The following is a 17,043-nucleotide window of genomic DNA, read 5'->3' as shown; positions in this document are numbered from 1 at the left end:
CTCTTCTATGTGCCGCGCGGCGTTTTCATTAGAAATTCACTGAGGTAAATAAATTAACGTTTATTTATTTTTACAGTCAGACGGTTATTTTAATTCGCCAGTATCACGATTCAGCGAATGGGATATTAATACATGTTTTTCTGTTGACTTGAAGTATTATGTAGTTTTCTGTCTGCGGTGAGTTAGTGTTGTTTTGATGCTGTCACTAATTCCGCATGATGTTTTTGTTGTTTGCGTCACATAAACTGTCAGGTTTGTGAATCGGCTCGTACGGTCGGTAGGAAGGAGGAAGTGGAGTGGGTTTGCTGTTGACGAGGAAAAGAAAGTAAACTCCTCCACATTTCTTTTCTGGATCATCGGGGTGAGTCAGCACAGCCCACGTGTTACCAGCACATGTGACTGTCGTTTGCTTTGATAAACTTCCTCTGAGTCTGCTGTCAGTCAACGATAATCAACCTTCACGCTGCTATTTCGTACTCACATGAAAACTTAGTTCAAGTCTATAAGATTATTCATTCCTCAAAACCCTTGTATATTTATACATCAGGTTCTGACCTCAAGCATTCAGGTGTTTTTCTGTCCTGTAAAGGGTGGAGGAGTGGGAGTAGGTCGGGATGTTTGCCCGGAAAAACAAGCGAGCAGCGCCTAAAGGCCAAGGAGCAGCTGCAGCCAAACAGGTCAGTGTTCAGATGCTTTGCATATGATTGTCAGCTGTGAATGGTGTGAGGTAAAACATCTTAAAGCGACAGTTCACTTAAAAAAAGAAACCTGTCATTAATACTAAACTATACAAAAGTTTTGGATGAACTATCATTCGTACCTGTTGTTTACATTGGAAAGGGGCTGTGAGTTAGTTACCCTCAAATGATCTGTCAATCTCATGATCGTAATAATGGTACTATTTGGATCATGTGACATGTAAGCTTTTGTTTCGTTGTAGATGGGATTGTTGCTTGATTTCAAGCCTGATGATATGATGGGTATGGAGGAAGATTTGGATGATCCAGCATTAGAAGCTGAATTCGCTGCCATTGTTGGGAAGAAACCCAATGCGGCTGCCAAGGGGAAAAAGGCTGGCAAAGGTGGGCATCATGATTCCTGTTTCTTCATTTGAAATTCATATCATGACATGAATACAGACTGTATCTGTTGCAGCCAAACTTAAATTCTAAAGGTGGAATTTGAAATATTATCACCTAATGGATTCTATAATATACTCTTAATACATGTTGTGGTATTGCCAAGGTCTGTATTACCTGTAGAGAGATGTACATTAGCATTCCCATTCATCTCAGTGGCTGTTGCACGGCTGATGCAGAATCCCCCAGAATGACATAATGACAGGAAACTTATTTAATGACAAAGCTGATGTATACACACATTCCTGGGCAAAAATGGCCTTAAACACCAAAGATGCTAAACACTTAGCTTTGGTCAGGAAATTAACAAAATTTAAGCAAATGCTCTTTTTAAAGGGTTAGGGTCAAAAAGTTCATAAAGAGATCGTAAAACGAATCAATTTGAATTGAGCGATATAGTCACATTTATTTGAAGAGACACGATTGCTTTATATGATGAACAGATACAAATTTCAAACTGTGTTTTTGCACCCTTGCACTTTGAAAAGGAGACGCCATTTCTAGGAGCGTTCCAAACGTAAGTGAACAACTGAATCACTCCACAAAGGGCCCTTCCACAGGTCTGTTGGTGAAGGGAACATGCAGTGGTCACTTCAAGGAAGTAATTGAATCATTTATGGCCATGTTCTGCCCTTCGGCGTGAGTAGGGTATAGGGATGCTCACTTCTGATTGGAATTAACAATTTTTTACTCTTTAGCGAACAACAAAAAGAAGCCCAACCGAACCCGCTTGACACATGAGAACAAACCTCATTTGTTCTTGCGGAAGCTTAAACGTGCTGCGAATTGTGCGTAACACACAAGAATCCAACCTCATTGGTTCTCGGACATCAAGCGAACATGCTTGTGCTTCCGTTTATCATAACTGATGTGTGAGTTGATGAATGTTTGTAAGTTGTTGTTGTTGTTTTCTAATCTAAAGTTGGCGAAGGCTATTCCATGCTAAGTTACTTTATCTACAGTATTTGTGCAATTCTTGTTAATTTCCTGACCAGTGACCTGTGATTAAAATGGTGTGTGTGTATATATATATATATATATATATATATATATATATATATATATATATATATATATATATATACTGTAACATTTGTGAACTGTACATGGCAAATTTTGAATGACCTTCCATTTTGGAAAGATGTTTTTTTTGCAGCCAAATGGTATAATTACAACATCTACTAGCAGGGACTAATTGTATTATGGTAACCAGCCTTGACCCTCCGAATAATGTTTCTATTGGCTGCCTTAATTGTCTGACTGTATGTTAGGAGCCTGAAGGTCCTGGAAATGTTTTGTGAACGTTTAAATGAATCTAACTTGAACTTTTATGTTCAAGCTCCATTACCAATGGAGGATATTGAAAAAATGGCGGAGGCCTGCATGAAAGACATTGATGATGATGACGATGACAGTCTGGAGGAGGATGAAGACCTCTTGGTAAATGAAACCTGTGATTTTTGGCAGTTTCTCAGGTATCCCTCTCAGCACCTTCTGAATGTGTAACGGTGAGTTTAAAGTGTTTGTTTTGTTTCTCCCTAGGCCGAGCTGCAGGAAGTGGTTGATGAGGAGGAAACGGAAGACTCAGGTGCCGCAACCCCAACCTCCCCTGTTAGTGAGGAAACTCCTTTAGCAGCCCAGGTATCATCTAAAATGTATTTAGGAAGCTGTAATCATATTATCTTTGTACAGTTGTAGTATGAAAGTTAGATTTAATCTTTCTTTAAAGATATGTGTTATTTTTGTGTGACATGTGAAGGACAACTATGGTAATGGTAACCCATACTCAGAATTTGTCCTCTGCATTTAACCAGTTAGGAGCAGTGAGTAGTGAACACACACACAATTAAACTGCGGACACACACCTGGAGCAGTGGGCTGTCATTTTTATGCTGTGGCGCCCGGGGAGCAATTCGCCTTTGGCTAAACCCCGCCCCCCTTAGTTACTGTTGCTACTGTTCGACAAACAAACTTCATCTGGGCTCTGGTATCAACATGGCTTATGCTGTGACAGTTCTTCCTGCTGAAATTTGATCAAACTTTTATAAAGCAGCAAATAAAGTGTCTGATAGAAGTAGGCAAAAGGGGCTGCAATATACGTTCGAAGGCTATATTCACGACATGCAGGTGAAACGCAAGGAACAACAAGGCATCCAAATAGAGGCAAAAGCATACCGGTCACAGTCAAAAAATGAACCACCGCATATCCTACTAATCGAGACGGAGGCTGGGACTAACAATATCAAGGAGCAACACTGGTAATACAAAGCTGGGTAGGTCTCTATTCACTTCTATAATCGTTATTACAAAGCAAACGGACTACGCGAGTATAACGTTGTATTTATTAGCAACGTGTGCTAGACGACACTTGTCAGGATTTGACTTCGGTTTGGGAAGGGAAAAACACGCACACCCCACTCCAACCTCTCTGGGAAACGCGTATCTGTGTTACAAATGCCCCAGGCACAACGTTTAACCATATTTTTGATAAAACTACGACGGTAATAGCCTGCCGAGACCAAAAATATGAGACGCCTGTGATAAAGTCAATGGAGCGCTGTGAAAAAGTGTCGGACCTCTGTGGGAGGCGAGCTCGTTCTTGGCTGCGCTGTGATTGGTCAATCTACATTTTAGGGTGTGGCTTAGCCAAAGGCGAATTGGGGGTTAGGTGCCTTTCTCAAGGGCACCTCAGTTATTTCATTTTTTGTCGGTATTGAGAATCAAACCCGCAACTTTGGGGTTATCAGTCTGACACTCTAACCATTAGGCCATGACTGGCCCCTATTTTTTTTTTTTAATCATGTTGGTAATTCCATTGAATTGCTCATATAGAGATTGAGCTCATATACACTACCGTTCAAAGGTTTGGGGTCTCACTCTAAATTGTAAATGTAGACATGCATTTTCTGTTAAGCTGTTTTTGAAACGTTATGTATTGTGAAAAGCGCTATACAAATAAATGTGAATTGAATTTTGTGTAAGTAATATGCCACTTCATATACGATTTTTTTTCCCCCCACAGGACACTAAGGTTTCTTCAGTTCCTGGGAGCATTGAGCACACCTTAGAGGAGAGAATAAACCTGTATAGGATGGCTGTTACCAATGCCAAATCTACAGGGGAAACCTCTAAAGCTCGGAGATATGAGAGAGGCCTCAAGGTCAGCGCGGATATAGTGTCACTGCTAAAAAAAAACTAAAAGAAAAGAACTCTTTTCATGATAATTGACGCTCTCATATTCTTGTTTAGACATTACAGACTATGCTGGCATCAGTGCGAAAAGGGGGGAAGATAGACGAAACTGAGATTCCCCCTCCAGTTGCGTGTGGAGCATCTGATGGTCCCAGTCGGCCCCCTGCCCCTGCAGTGTCACCTGATCAGCACGGGGAGAGTGACAGCGCTGTAGAGATCTCTCCCGTCTCCTCGGAAGCCGCCCCTGTTGTCATGGATCCAGCATTAAACCGTAGAGACGAGTCTTCCGGTGTAACGTCTCCAGCTTCACTGTCATCTCCAGAAGGGGAACACGCAGGAAGTGCCACTGAATTGCACTTAGGTCAGTCAAGTGCTTTTGTCGTAACACAAAAGGTGAACATACACAACCGTTTAAAAGTTTGGGGTCATTAAGATGCTTTTTTTTCCTTAAAGGAATTAATACTTTAGAAAGGACACATTAAATTTATAAAAAGTTAAAGTAAATACATTTATAATATGACTTTTTTTCATGACTTTAAGTTTCTATTTAAAATAAATGCTGTTCTTCAGAAAATCCTGAAAAAAAGTTTCTTGAGCACAAATCAGCATATTAGAATGATTTCTAAAGGATCATGTGACCCTGGAGACTGGAGTAATGTTGCTGAAAATTCAGCTTTGCCATCACTGGAATAAATTCTATTTTAAAATATATGAACATGGAAATTAGTTATTTTAAATTGTTGTTAATGTATTTTTGATCAAATAAATGTAGCCTTGGTGAGCATTAGAGACTTTTTTTGAAAATTCTTACTGACCCTAAACGTTTGAATGTTAATGTAAAATCTTCAGTTACACAACTTAAATTGTTATGCTGATATTATAATTTGTGTAGAAACTTGTCTATATTAAAATTGAAAATATTACAAAACAGAAGCATTTTCAATACTGGACTTTATAATATAGTATATAATATTGGATGCGATTTTATGTGCTATCAGTATTTTAATACATATTTAAATTCATAATACAATATTAACATTTGTTTTCATTAATATTTGACAGCAGTTATGTGTATTTACTAGTGGAGCTTATATTTGGCTTTTCTGGTTAATGAATTATTCCCTGCTGTCCAGTGTCCAACAACCCTAAAAATAATAGTTTATGTTGATCATATCATTTGATTTGAATCATTTGTCATTTTCATTAATGCTAGTAGTCATAGTTCAATGTACAAATGCAAATGCAAAAAATATATAGAAAAAAGGTCATTGTTTTTGTTCATTGGGCCATCAAGGCTGGATGTGGAAAGCAAACTATGTTGAAAATAAGGGTTTTCCCTTTAAGTTGTTCCTGACTTATTAAATTAACTAAAAGTTTGACATTCTGCATAGCTGTTCTTGTAAAGAGCGCATTGTGTTTTCTCTGCTCCTAAAGCAGTCTCTACAGTCGGACAGCCCACTAAAGGCGTTCTGCTGGAGCTACAGAAAGAGTACAGGATGGCAGCTCTCAAGGCCAAACAAGCAGGAGAGATTGACCAAGCCAAAATGCATATAAAGGCCAGTAAGGTAAGATGTGGTTTCTATTCAAATGTAAATAGCCATGTATTGCTAGGTCTGTGCTGTTAATTTCAAATAGTGGCATATATGTCAAATTCAGCCTCCCCTCTCTGGGCTTGTCCTTAGAGTGTTCTTGTATTTTTGTTAATTGTACAGTGTTGGAATTAGTTAATTAGTTTTACACTGTTGATTTATGAAGAGATTTGCAAATGTAGTTGTTTTCTTTGTCATGTAAACTCTTTTGGTTTTATGTTTTGCACACTCTTGTAACAGACGTGGCTTTAAACATGTATCGCACCCTGTTAATGTGTCTTTTTCCGTTTGCCTTCTGCTCTAATACGGAAATTTTGACTTGAACTTTCCAAAGAGTCTGTAACTCAAAAGACTTTACTGTTGTCAAGTACGGTTTCAATTCGTGGCATCAACCACTTCAGCTATGTTGTCATGCAAGTTTGAATATTCTTCTTAACCGAGTGTCTTGTTCCCGTAAACCATGATTTCTAATAACTCACTTGTAACAAAAATGTGCTAAGTTATTTGGGGTATTCAAGACTTGTAGGAAGTAGACAAAGAGAAGCTCTATGCTGTTTGCTTGTTTGGCTCAGGGATTCGATGCAGCAATTGAGGCTTTGGAGAAAGGCCAGCCGGTGGATGTGAGCTCCCTTCCGCCCCCTCTTTCTCAAGGTAAGAACTGAATTGTAATCAGTCAAGAGAATGACACTATATAAGCCATGATGTCACATATTTGTTATATATTTCCAATGCATGTAGCATTATAGAGTAAAGGCTTAATTCTTTTCCACAGCATCTACTCAAGCCGCACCTCAGACTGCTGTTAAAATCTCACCTTCAGCTCCTGGTTAGTACACCAAGTATTTTCAGAGACCGAGCATATTTCTTTTTGTCTACGTTAACACTTTCAGTTTTCGGATTTACTTATATGCGAAGCGCATTTACTTACAGGTGTGAGTCTCGAAATGTCCCATTTACACAGCACCTTGTAGTAGCATCTCGAATACTGTCTGTATGAACGTGCAACGGGAGTCAAGCCCGAATTCTCTAACCAGTAACCAAAGTGACTGTGACCAAAGTAATATCAAAGATGGTAACGCCCATAAAACTGAGAAGTCTCATCACTTTTGACATTACAAAAGTCCAATCAAGCGGCGACTTCATCGATTCACATAGCGCATGTTTTCTGAGAATGCAGTAGACTTGTATTCAAGACCGCCTAAACCGAGACCAAGACACTACCAAGACCAGAGGGTATCGAAACCAAGACACTACCAAGACCAGAGGGTATCAAGACCAAGACCAGAGGGTATCAAGACCAAGACCAGAGGGTATCAAGACCAAGACCAGAGGGTATCGAGACCAAGACACTACCAAGACCAGAGGGTATCGAGACCAAGACCAGAGGGTATCGAGACCAAGACCAGAGGGTATCGAGACCAAGACCAGAGGGTATCGAGACCAAGACCAGAGGGTATCAAGACCAAGACCAGAGGGTATCGAGACCAAGACACTACCAAGACCAGAGGGTATCAAGACCAAGACCAGAGGGTATCGAGACCAAGACCAGAGGGTATCGAGACCAAGACCAGAGGGTATCGAGACCAAGACCAGAGGGTATCGAGACCAAGACCAGAGGGTATCAAGACCAAGACCAGAGGGTATCGAGACCAAGACACTACCAAGACCAGAGGGTATCGAGACCAAGACCAGAGGGTATCGAGACCAAGACCAGAGGGTATCGAGACCAAGACCAGAGGGTATCGAGACCAAGACCAGAGGGTATCGAGACCAAGACCAGAGGGTATCGAGACCAAGACCAGAGGGTATCAAGGCCAAGACCAGAGTGTATCGAGACCAAGACCAGAGGGTATCGAGACCAAGACCAGAGGGTATCGAGACCAAGACCAGAGGGTATCGAGACCAAGACAAGACCAAGTCGAGACCAAGACCGAGACCAAGACCAAGACCAGGTCGAGACCAAGACCAAGACCGAGACCAAGTCGAGACCGGAGGGAAAAAAACAGACTAGTGTTGAAGCTAAGCAATAACTTGTAAGATTTTGTTTTGCATTGCCTGCCTATCTCTGCCGATTTCGAAGTCTCCAAATGAATCCATTCTGCAACTTTTAAATACATAATTATATTTTTAAAAACGAAATTATAGGCTTAAGTGCAGGACCCGAAAGTTGGTCGTTTTGTCGCTATGGTTACACACACACACACACACACACACACACACACACACACACACACCGTTGGCGGTGCGCTCAAAGTCATCTGTCAGTTGTGCAGTTACCCAAAATCTCCTGAATGAAGTTAAAACCCATCATGTCACTGATAGGTTTTACTAAATATTAATACATCAAAAACTGTACATGATATGTGTTTTTTAAATCAAGTGATCAAAGTGCTCGTTGCCGCTGCGATCAGTGGCGCGGATACAGTGTTTTCTCGTGTGGCTCGCGCACACCACACTGTCTTCACTCGGGCGCGCGCTTCAATCCGTTGTGGATATTGTCATGGATATTGTAGTATTGTATTGCTAAATCCCCCGACCACTATGTCGGTCTGAGACAGCTAGACCTAGACAAGACCGAGAGGTCCGAGACCAAGACAAGACCAAAGACCGTCAAGGCCGTAACAAAACCGAGGACACGTAAAAGTGGTCTCGAGACATACATCACTAGAATGCAGTTGTGGATTTACGGGAGTTTGGTTCTAGAATGCGGTTGTCACTCCTGTAAATAACTGAACTGTGAGTGAACTTAACTGTATTAATGACTTGCTAGTAGTCTGATTATCGTCAAACCCGAATTACTGGATTTGCTTTCTCCTCGTCTCATTTTGAGTTTTTGTTATACCAGCAGACAGCGTTTCTGGCTCGGCTCAGCCCAAGACTGTTCTTGAAGCTCTGGAACAGAGGATGGCCAAGTACAAAGAGGCCTTCACACAAGCGAAGGCCAGCGGGGACGAGCGCAAAGCCCGCATGCATGACCGCATTGCTAAAGTTAGTAAAACTGTCACCTAAACCTCAAATAATGGTATATTGTCACCACTGAATGTCCTAGAACTTTCAGTTTCTCTTGCATTGTTTCCTTTTTAGAGTTTATCTGATTGTAGAAATCCATTCAAGTTCATGTTAACATACCACACCACATTTTACGCATAGCGAGGTGTTTGCGCAGACTTGTTGATTTCAGAGTATGTTCTTGTTTCTGTGGCCCACAGCAATACCAGGCTGCCATACGTGCCCATAAAGCAGGTCGACCTATCAATTATGACGAACTTCCAGCCCCTCCAGGTCAGTTGAGTAGTCTGAATCTTTTGTAGTAAAAAAGACCTTAGACTAGACATTTTGCTTACATAGTTTTATGTATATGTGCACTACCGTTCAAAAGTTTCGGGTCAAAAAGAATTTTCAATGTTTTTGAAAGTCAATTTCAAATAACTGTTTTTTATTTTAATATATCTTAAAATGTAATTTATTCCTGTGATGGTAAAGCTGAATTTCAGCATCATTACTCCAGTCGTCAGTGTCACATGATCCTTCAGAAATCATTCTGATGATTTGCAGCTAAAGAAATATTTCTTATTAATGTTAAAATAGCTGTGCTGCTTTAATATTTATTATATTCTCTGGGGAATATAAAGTTCAAAAGATCAGCATTTATTAAGTGGAAAACGTTTGTAGTATTAAAGTTTTTTTATGCATGCTGAGAAAACAAGGAGACATATTAACTTAAAGCGTTCCCTATAGGCTTTCCTCCAATCCCAGGCCAGAAGGCCGCTTCTCCAGACCAGGGATTGGCTGCTGTCCTGGAAACTGCCAATAAGCTGACATCTAATGAAGCTGATGATGGTGAAGAGGAAGATGAAGAGGAGAAGGTATTTTCCTAAATTCTGTAGCAGTTCTTACAATAAGTTCCTTTTTTTTTTATTTATTTTTTTTATAAGTGACCATAATGTTATTTGATTTCTAGGTTAAGGCTCCAAAAGCAGTAGACCAGAAGAAGCCCACTCTTGCAGTACAGCCTACAGTACAGGAGCCCAAGAGGACTCCTTCACCTTCCCCAGACAGAACATCCAAAAGAGGAAGTGTGCCTGACACCGGTAGAGTTGTGATTTAAGATGGCCTGTTAATTGTGATGCTGTTGTATTCATAACTGATTAATGTGAGAATTGTATGCAAAATACCTGTCAAACGTGTAGAGGTTACACGTTTACTTCATGTTTTGACTCGATTACGATTCAGAGGGTAACGATTCGATTATAAAACGATTCTCGATGCATCACAATGCATCTTTTACTAATCACAATATAGTTATTTTTGTTGTTAAAAGCACATAAAAAGCAGTAGAACAAATACAATATAAGAAAGATTCAAATTAAATTAACAGTTGTTCACTTTTTTTAATTTTACATCTGTTTTAACAGAAGCATTCAGGTAAGAAATAGTAAAGAAATTGAATAATCAAATGTAACAAAAATATCAATGCATAGTCTTTAGTGTACTAATTGAAAATTAACTGATTATTGTTAAAGCTAAAAAGGCGATTTAGTTAAGAGCAGTGAGTGATTCCCTTGTTTTTGTTGCTTGATTAACATTAATGACAGACAGCAGCGGGTTTATTATATTAAGACCTAATGCGCGGATCTAATATAATGTTACACATCCGATTTTTCCCAACGGTTTATTCACTTAAGACGTAACAATGTTTACGTGAATACTCGCCAAGAGAGATATTTGGAAATAATTCTGTGTGTATCTGTCCGTTGAAGTGCAATACGCCTCTAAAGAGAACTGAATTTGTGATTGCATGCTGTCTGAGAGGCGTCTTTCTGTGCGTTCGCTTCGGGTGTGTGTCAGTCAGTGCAAGTAACGCAGATCTTTTTCGCTTCATACATCTGTTCTACATCAGGCACATCCTGCACATTATTTTCTCATTCATGCATGTTCTTTTCGTAAAAAAACGAAACATCAGATGCAAATGCTTTGCTCTCTAATGACACGCAACTTTTCTTTATTGATATATAATATATATATATATATACACTCACCGGCCACTTTATTAGGTACACCTGTCCAACTGCTCGTTAACACTTAATTTCTAAGCAGCCAATCACATGGCGGCAACTCAGTGCATTTAGGCATGTAGACATGGTCAAGACAATCTCCTGCAGTTCAAACCGAGCATCAGTATGGGGAAGAAAGGTGATTTGAGTGACTTTGAACGTGGCATGATTGTTGGTGCCAGAAGGGCTGGTCTGAGTATTTCAGAAACTGCTAATCTACTGGGATTTTCACGCACAACCATCTCTAGGGTTTACAGAGAATGGTCCGAAAAAGAAAAAACATCCAGTGAGCGGCAGTTCTGTGGGCGGAAATGCCTTGTTGATGCCAGAGGTCAGAGGAGAATGGCCAGACTGGTTCGAGCTGATAGAAGGGCAACAGTGACTGAAATAACCACTCGTTACAACCGAGGTATGCAGCAAAGCATTTGTGAAGCCACAACACGCACAACCTTGAGGCGGATGGGCTACAACAGCAGAAGACTCCACCGGGTACCACTCATCTCCACTACAAATAGGAAAAAGAGGCTACAATTTGCAAGAGCTCACCAAAATTGAACAGTTGAAGACTGGAAAAATGTTGCCTGGTCTGATGAGTCTCGATTTCTGTTGAGACATTCAGATGTTAGAGTCAGAATTTGGCGTAAACAGAATGAGAACATGGATCCATCATGCCTTGTTACCACTGTGCAGGCTGGTGGTGGTGGTGTAATGGTGTGGGGGATGTTTTCCTGGCACACTTTAGGCCCCTTAGTGCCAATTGGGCATCGTTTAAATGCCACGGCCTACCTGAGCATTGTTTCTGACCATGTCCATCCCTTTATGGCCACCATGTACCCATCCTCTGATGGCTACTTCCACCATGTCACAAAGCTCTAATCATTTCAAATTGGTTTCTTGAACATGACAATGAGTTCACTGTACTAAAATGGCCTCCACAGTCACCAGATCTCAACCCAATAGAGCATCTTTGGGATGTGGTGGAACGGGAGATTCGCATCATAGATGTGCAGCCGACAAATCTGCGGCAACTGTGTGATGCCATCATGTCAATATGGACCAAACTCCCTGAGGAATGCTTCCAGCACCTTGTTGAATCTATGCCACGAAGAATTGAGGCAGTTCTGAAGGCAAAAGGGGGTCCAACCCGTTACTAGCATGGGGTACCTAATAAAGTGGCCGGTGAGTGTATATATAGCTCTACAAACGGGTTTAAATCTGGCTATTGTCTCCTCAGCTCAGCAGCAGCTGGAGTTTCTGGAGGGCCTCAGAAAGCAGTACATGAAAGCAGCGCTGCAGGCAAAGCAGAAGAATGAGCTAGAGCAGGCCAAGACACTCCTGCGCACAGCAAAGGGTTTAGACCCCATGATAGAAGCCGCACGTAGCGGCAAAACTGTGGATGTAAGCAAGGTAACCACACTGTGTCCCTGTTTTTAACAAATTCTTTAAATTATGCTATATTAAAAGTTGCTAGTTTTGTCTCCTTCCATTGTTTTTTTTTAGCTTGGATGCATGTAAACCTCTTTTTTTCCCACATTTATAATAAATTGCAGTCACCTTTTTTCTCACAGTGTCTGAAACTGTTATACTGTTAACTGATAAAGAATTCAGTCTTCCTAAACCCCTTCTTTCCGAGAGTCTACTCTGCTCTGATTGGTCAGATGGCCCAGTCTGTTGTGATTGGTCTACTGCTTACAGCGCGTGTCAGAAACCAAAGAAATTGTAGCTCCTGATCTTCCTCAGCACTTGTTGTGACACAGTAACAATGGCTTCAGTTTTACCGTATCAGTTTCCAGTCCTCATCCTTTGGAAGTGGACTTGCTTTTGCAGCGCAGAAAACAGCGTGTTCTCAACATGTCGACAACATGAACCAAACTCTTCCAGGTCTCAGCTACAACTACAGTGTTTGAGTAGTAGACTTTTGCAGGCAGACATTATGCATGAAAACCATTATGCAAAATTGTTACAAACCTACTTTTTACAAAATTACTGACGACTCCGGTCAGAATCGGTTCTTTCTTTTGGGAGTCAATAACTTAATTTCTCGTGCACACTGATCTTTGAAACTTCGCAGACCGTTTACATTCACAAACAGCTATATTACACACTACATGAAAGGTAATATCTGGAAAAGCATAATAGGGGCATCCATAATGAAGTAATGATTAATAATCAGCTTTTATGCTTCAGGTGCCTTCACCACCTGGAGATGAGGACGAGGACTTTATTCTAGTCCATCACAGTGATGTTCAGATCTCAGAGAAGGCTGAGGAGGTCTACACTCAACTCACCAAACTACTCCAAGAGCAACATGAGGTAACAGGAACGTGGTGAAATTGTGAAGTAACAGAGAGAACGGATCTGTGCCAAAGCCTAGTGAGCTGCCATGCTGTCTACTGCCTACATAGGCAGCAACCTTTGAACTGGTTCTGAAATGAAAGTGAATGAATTTGAACACGTTGTATGTGCACGCGAATAGCTTCTCTTCTGATTGCAAAAGTTTGATATTCATTTTCTGTTCAACAGATTGATACTCTAATAAACATAAAAATACATAGTGGGTAAAACAGTCGAGTTATAATCAAAAGTATATTTATAGTCAATATTTCACAAATATCACTCACAAGAAACATGCTACACTTGATTCCAACATGATTTGCTTTTAGCATGTTGCTATGCAAACAACAATATATGAAACAAAAATAAACATCAGGTAAAATGTATTATTCAATATAAGTACATTTATAGTCCATATTTCACAGGCGACATTGTGCTCTCATGCTGTACAGTTGATTTTAATAGAATTTGATATTAGCATTTTGCTAAGTTAACAACTATTGGGTAAAATAGTCAATATATATTCAGTTTAAGTATATTTAAAGTCAATTTTCCACATCATGCTCACAAGAAGCACATGCTATTTTCTTGATTTTAGTAGAGTTTGATATTAGCATGTTGCTAATGTAAGGAATCTGGGGTTCATAAGCTCTTTAGTCAATTTTGATTTTGGGGATAAATATTCAACAGTTATTAATCTCTGATCAACAAATTATCGAATATAGTTTGAACCGAGTCCTTGCATAGATAAATCACCCAACCAGGGGTTGTACAGCATATACGTCTGTTCAGGGCATGTATACCACAATTAACACAACGAATTATGATTAATTATGAATATACATCCCGCACAGAGGGCTATGACTGATCTTTAAAATTACCACAGCGATTGATATCTCTTTCTAAGCCAGCCCGTCCGCCGCGCTGTTTCGCTAGAGGTTACCAATGGCTGCTGGTCTTATTTTAGCTTAAATTTACTGACAATGTTTTGTGCACTTAACAATTATCAGATTGTAGCTAGGATCTTTATATTAAAGAGGCTTTGTTATGTGATCAACAACAAACACAGAGGCAATAAAGTATAAATGAGGTTTAATGAACTACACTACATGTAAAACAAAGATATATATATATATGAAACCAAAATGAACTTAAACAATAAGAAAATAAGGTAGAAACACAGGGAAAAACACAATTGCTAGCACAGTTAGGTCCTCAGAGACAGCTTACAGAATACACACTTCAGAGCGTCTAAATTTAGATGGAACAGTTTGCATTCAGACCTGGTTAGAGTGGTGTGGAAGCGAGCTCGTGGCGTCCTGGGAATAGGAGGCGGGCTTCTTTGATTCCTCCAAGCGTGGTTGTCGCGGGAGATTTAAAAGTTCTAACGCAGTTCTGTATGCGTGAAGATAGTCCTTTCGCTGGGATGCTGGAAGACTAACAAAACGCACGTGGGTATCTCGAGGACCGCACTAAGGACAGACTGGCTATGCGCAAAATAAAACGAAGACAAAATAAAACAGGAACAAAATAAAACACGAAGATTACATCGGGATACAGGAACAGAGAACAGAGAACAGAGAACCAATGTCTCTGAGTTTGGGGTTTTAAAGATAAACAGAACACGCCTTGGATAGGTGTGTCGGCCAATGATAATGGCCCATCTTGAAGAGAGCCTACGCCCCCCCGAGTGGGTCATTCGGAATCAATTTGCATCTTTATGACCAGCAGGGCCTTAAGCTTACTTTGGAAATGGCATATATAGGTAGATATATATATTTCACGCTATCGATATACAGCTTAATGAATAGATCAGACTTTTAGGGTCACAAACATATCAAACATCACACATCACAGACATCATATTGCAGAGTTACCTCTTAATGCACACTTTCAGGTATTTATAAGTGTCTTACATTCATGAAAACATTCGTAGGACATGTTTGCACATTTATAGTTCTGTTGCAGGTATTTTAATACACCAACTCTGTTTTAATGCCGATTTATAGATAAAAACTTAGGGTTCGTATGTGTGTGTGTGAACATAGGTGTGTGCGTATCTTCATTTGAACATCTGGCACCCCCCTTCTCGCCGGAGAGGGGTGTTAGAGATAACGGTCCTCTTTGATCGTGCCGCGCGAATGAATCGGGCTGGTACGAAGAGGTCTGGGTGTTGTCTCAGGAGGGGGGAATTCGCTGTTTAATGGACATTCAGGACCATTTGTCACCATAAATGTTTGAAAGTCCATTTGCTCTCTAGACTTTTAGGCGCCAGTTTGGAAGGTTGGAGACCTTATCACGGGACCACATGGTACTAGGAATGTGGGTTAGTTAGGGTCCTTTGTTAACTTTTCCTGTTGTGAGTTAAGGATTTTACCACAAGAGAATCAATGATTGTCCCTTCAATCCCTACAGTCCCCCCTTTCGGGAGATGAGGTCCCTGGGGAGATCTCGTCTGCCGATAATCATTGCATGGGAGGATGGAAGGTGAATCATGAATTTGGATCACAGGTGATTATCAGGGCTGAGGGCTTAACTCAATGAGGTTGCCAGCGGCTTCTTGCGTGTTATCCTCCTTCCGGGGGTTTCGTCGAAAGCCTCCGGACACGGCTTTGGTGAGCCTGATGGTAGCTGCTCGGTTCTCGTTGAGTCTCCTGTACAGGATGAAAGCCAAGCCCAGTGTTAGAATGTGACTAACTACCATAGAGAGGCACAGCGCCGTGTCGGCTGCGGTCCAGGCTCGGGCAACAGGAGAGGTAGTCAAGAGGGGCTGTCGAGACAAAGCTTGTAGGGCAGAGTCGAGGGGAGCAATGTCGATCAGCTGTGACCCCCCTGTCTCAATTTCCAGTTCCAGTTCTGGACCCAGGGTGAAGTTATAGTTCTTGAAGAAGGAGGGGATTTCCAGTTCTGTTTCGTACTCGTGGCTCGGGAGATGATATAATGCCAGGTCATCTACGTGGAGGATGGCACCTTTAGGTACTTGAATCCACATGCTCTGGTTGAGCAGGCTGACACGGGTGGCGGTGTCATGCTGGTCATAGGTAAGAGTAGCCGTGAGTACCGGAGTGTTGACGAGCCACCGGTCACCGATGATCTCTGCTCGGGTTTCTTCTACTTGCATGCGAGGCTTAGCTTCGGCCGGGCAGCGGTTGTCGCTGGACATGGTTTGCAGCCCACAGATTCCATTAGTGTTATCTCTGAGGAAGGGTTTGCTAGGACAGAGATAGTGAATGTCTTTCGTTAATGTGCACATGTGCAGGTTTGGGGCCAGGTACAGCTGTGGATCGCTGTCGTGGTAGGCCACCACATCTGGGGTGCGGATTTTGAGGTGTGTGTTACCCTTCCAAAACCCGACATTGACAATGTCTTTGAGTCTGTAGATTCGGCTTGACTCTATGATGGGTAAGTTCAGGAGGAAGCCCATTTCTCTTTGCTCTGGGTCGACATAGAGTGGGATGGCGCTGCCGAGCGAGTAGGCCAGGTGTACTTGGAGCGGATCAGCTGGTGTGGTGATTGCGGAAGCCAGCACAGTCTGGACAAGGCTCAACGGTATGAGGTAGGGCGGGATCCTACCCATGGCTAGGCTGTCGATGGATGAGCTCACCTCCCGCAACATGTCTGACATCAGGGCGGTGACTAGCTGAGTTTGGGCAAAGTCATTTTGGAAAACAGTGAACATCTGTTTCATGGACTTTATAGTCTGGTTCAGCAGGACACTGTGGGTGTTGAGAATGA

The 17,043-nt window shown here is 41.3% G+C and overlaps 1 protein-coding gene across 3 annotated transcripts in view; it reads left to right on the top strand.

Moving 5' to 3' along the window:
* Window positions 1–233: 233 nt before the first annotated feature.
* cc2d1b (coiled-coil and C2 domain containing 1B) overlaps window positions 234–17,043 on the top strand; it is a 39,114-nt gene continuing 22,304 nt past the window's right edge. The window contains exons 1-16 of one of the 3 annotated variants that reach the window (XM_056260769.1): window positions 234–361; window positions 590–677; window positions 941–1,082; window positions 2,479–2,579; window positions 2,682–2,780; window positions 4,162–4,299; window positions 4,389–4,692; window positions 5,766–5,896; window positions 6,493–6,571; window positions 6,693–6,746; window positions 8,766–8,908; window positions 9,130–9,202; window positions 9,659–9,786; window positions 9,882–10,011; window positions 12,209–12,381; window positions 13,162–13,287. In XM_056260769.1, coding sequence (XP_056116744.1) covers window positions 615–677; window positions 941–1,082; window positions 2,479–2,579; window positions 2,682–2,780; window positions 4,162–4,299; window positions 4,389–4,692; window positions 5,766–5,896; window positions 6,493–6,571; window positions 6,693–6,746; window positions 8,766–8,908; window positions 9,130–9,202; window positions 9,659–9,786; window positions 9,882–10,011; window positions 12,209–12,381; window positions 13,162–13,287 — 1,884 coding nt within the window. In that variant the 5' untranslated portion in view covers window positions 234–361; window positions 590–614. Of the gene's footprint in view, window positions 362–589; window positions 678–940; window positions 1,083–2,478; window positions 2,580–2,681; window positions 2,781–4,110; window positions 4,300–4,388; window positions 4,693–5,765; window positions 5,897–6,492; window positions 6,572–6,692; window positions 6,747–8,765; window positions 8,909–9,129; window positions 9,203–9,658; window positions 9,787–9,881; window positions 10,012–12,208; window positions 12,382–13,161; window positions 13,288–17,043 lie in introns of those variants that run through there. The other 2 variants (XM_056260768.1, XM_056260767.1) reach the window with 2 other exon arrangements.

The sequence above is a fragment of the Rhinichthys klamathensis genome, unplaced genomic scaffold, assembly GCF_029890125.1.
Source record: "Rhinichthys klamathensis goyatoka isolate OS25496 unplaced genomic scaffold, OSU_Roscu_1.1 h1tg000178l_1, whole genome shotgun sequence".
Classification (NCBI taxonomy): Eukaryota; Metazoa; Chordata; class Actinopteri; order Cypriniformes; family Leuciscidae; genus Rhinichthys; species Rhinichthys klamathensis.
The sequence above is the reverse complement of the archived record's forward strand: the minus strand, read 5'-3'. Positions and strand labels throughout refer to the sequence as shown.